General features: G+C 41.2%; 1 protein-coding gene across 1 annotated transcript; it reads right to left on the bottom strand.

Annotated features, from left to right (window-relative positions):
- Positions 1-947: 947 nt before the first annotated feature.
- TEOVI_000502100 (Cornichon protein, putative) lies at positions 948-1,499 on the bottom strand (the record flags this gene model as incomplete). Its single annotated transcript, XM_067222572.1, has 1 exon — positions 948-1,499. The coding sequence occupies one exon, from the start codon at positions 1,497-1,499 to the stop codon at positions 948-950; it is 552 nt and encodes a 183-aa protein (XP_067078673.1).
- Positions 1,500-1,577: the final 78 nt, after the last annotated feature.

Genomic DNA, 1,577 nt, shown 5'->3' with positions numbered 1-1,577 from the left:
AAACAAGTAAAACTTGCTTCTAACTACCACAACACCTTTGCATCCCCACAATAACTAAATAACAATGTCATGAGGGAATAAAATGATCCTTAACTCCCACACCATCGCCACAAGCGCACGCAGCGCATTAATTCTCTCTTCCTCTCTTCCTTCATTCCTTTACTGGCCCAACTCCTTCAACTACGGTCCTGCACATGTACCTCTTTTCAACACTCCCATTCCCGCGTTGCTACTCTTCCTATTGAATTTTTTTTCTTTCAACCTCCTCTTTTTCATATATATATATATATTCTTTCGGTTTGTTTTTCAAGGCCTCTACTCCACCTCATTTTCCTCTCGGCAGTCTTTTTTTGTTTTCTATCTCTTCAGATTTCGTTGTAATTGTAAATACGCTTGGCTGACGTCTACGTACCGACCTTCAGTAGCACATGCTCAAACACAAACACAAACAAAGCAAAAATAGGGTAAGTAAAGAACCACAACCGCCAACAACCATCGTCATGAGGGAGCTTCAACGTGGAATCAGAAGTATTAAAAGAATTTAGAAACGAAAAAAAATTAGAAGGGAGTGAGCAACAACAACAACAAAAAGATAGTAACAAACAGTTTAGAGAATACAAAATATCTCTTCTGTCCTTCACTTCAGTTTCCACACGTCACCATAAGCGCTCATATCTCTCACCCTTTCTTTCTCCTTGTGTCTCTTCCCCTCCCTTCTTCCATTCTATCGCTTATTCCACCTCTGATGTTACTGTCACATTCTAGTGTGATCACACTTCTAAATGTTTCTTAATATTTACCCCCTTATATACACCTTTCTCTCCCTAAATCTCTCTCACTCTCTATCACTCACAAACACACACAAGCTTTTATTCATCATCAAGTGTGATCGCTGGCCTCAAGCACACTGGCGTAATATGTGATGAAAATGCAACCCCTCAATGACATTACGAGTACTTATCCACCATGGCGAAGACAATAGCAATGAGATAAATAACAATCAATGCAATTTCAATGCAAATATGAATGTAAGAGTCCCGTTCAAGGCGACCCACCTCTCGCCACAAGCTGGTCGCATCAACAAAATAAGTACCACACCACATGCGCCATAATGAGTAAAGTAATGCCACCAAAATGCTAACGCCCATTGGGATATTAGTCAAAAGAAATGTGGCATGTAAAAACTGAATGAAACGCAGTCCAATATACACTTCCATAACGGGATTGATCGCTCGCTCACATTCTAATACGTTAAGGCATTTGTCACGGCAGTCAGCAATGTTTAATGCAAATAGCATCGCAAATATCAACATGATAACCTGCAGAAGTCCACAAGCAATCCAAGCCCCGATAAAATGCATGACACTTGCGAATAAAGCAATTGCAGCCAAGCAATAGGCAAAAACAAAAAGATACGCCCGCTTACGCTCTCCCCAGGAATGCTTGGAAGGGTAACGAAGCGCATGCCATACATCCGCCTGGTGCTGAAGTATACCCATCAGATGACTACGCTATGGAAAGGAACAATGGCAAAGCGGAGGGGGGGAGGGAAACAAAAATAGTTATTGTGAAAAGTG

Source organism: Trypanosoma equiperdum, assembly GCF_001457755.1.
Source record: "Trypanosoma equiperdum strain OVI genome assembly, contig: ctg_1655, whole genome shotgun sequence".
NCBI classification, from domain to species: Eukaryota; Euglenozoa; class Kinetoplastea; order Trypanosomatida; family Trypanosomatidae; genus Trypanosoma; species Trypanosoma equiperdum.
The sequence above is the reverse complement of the archived record's forward strand: the minus strand, read 5'-3'. Positions and strand labels throughout refer to the sequence as shown.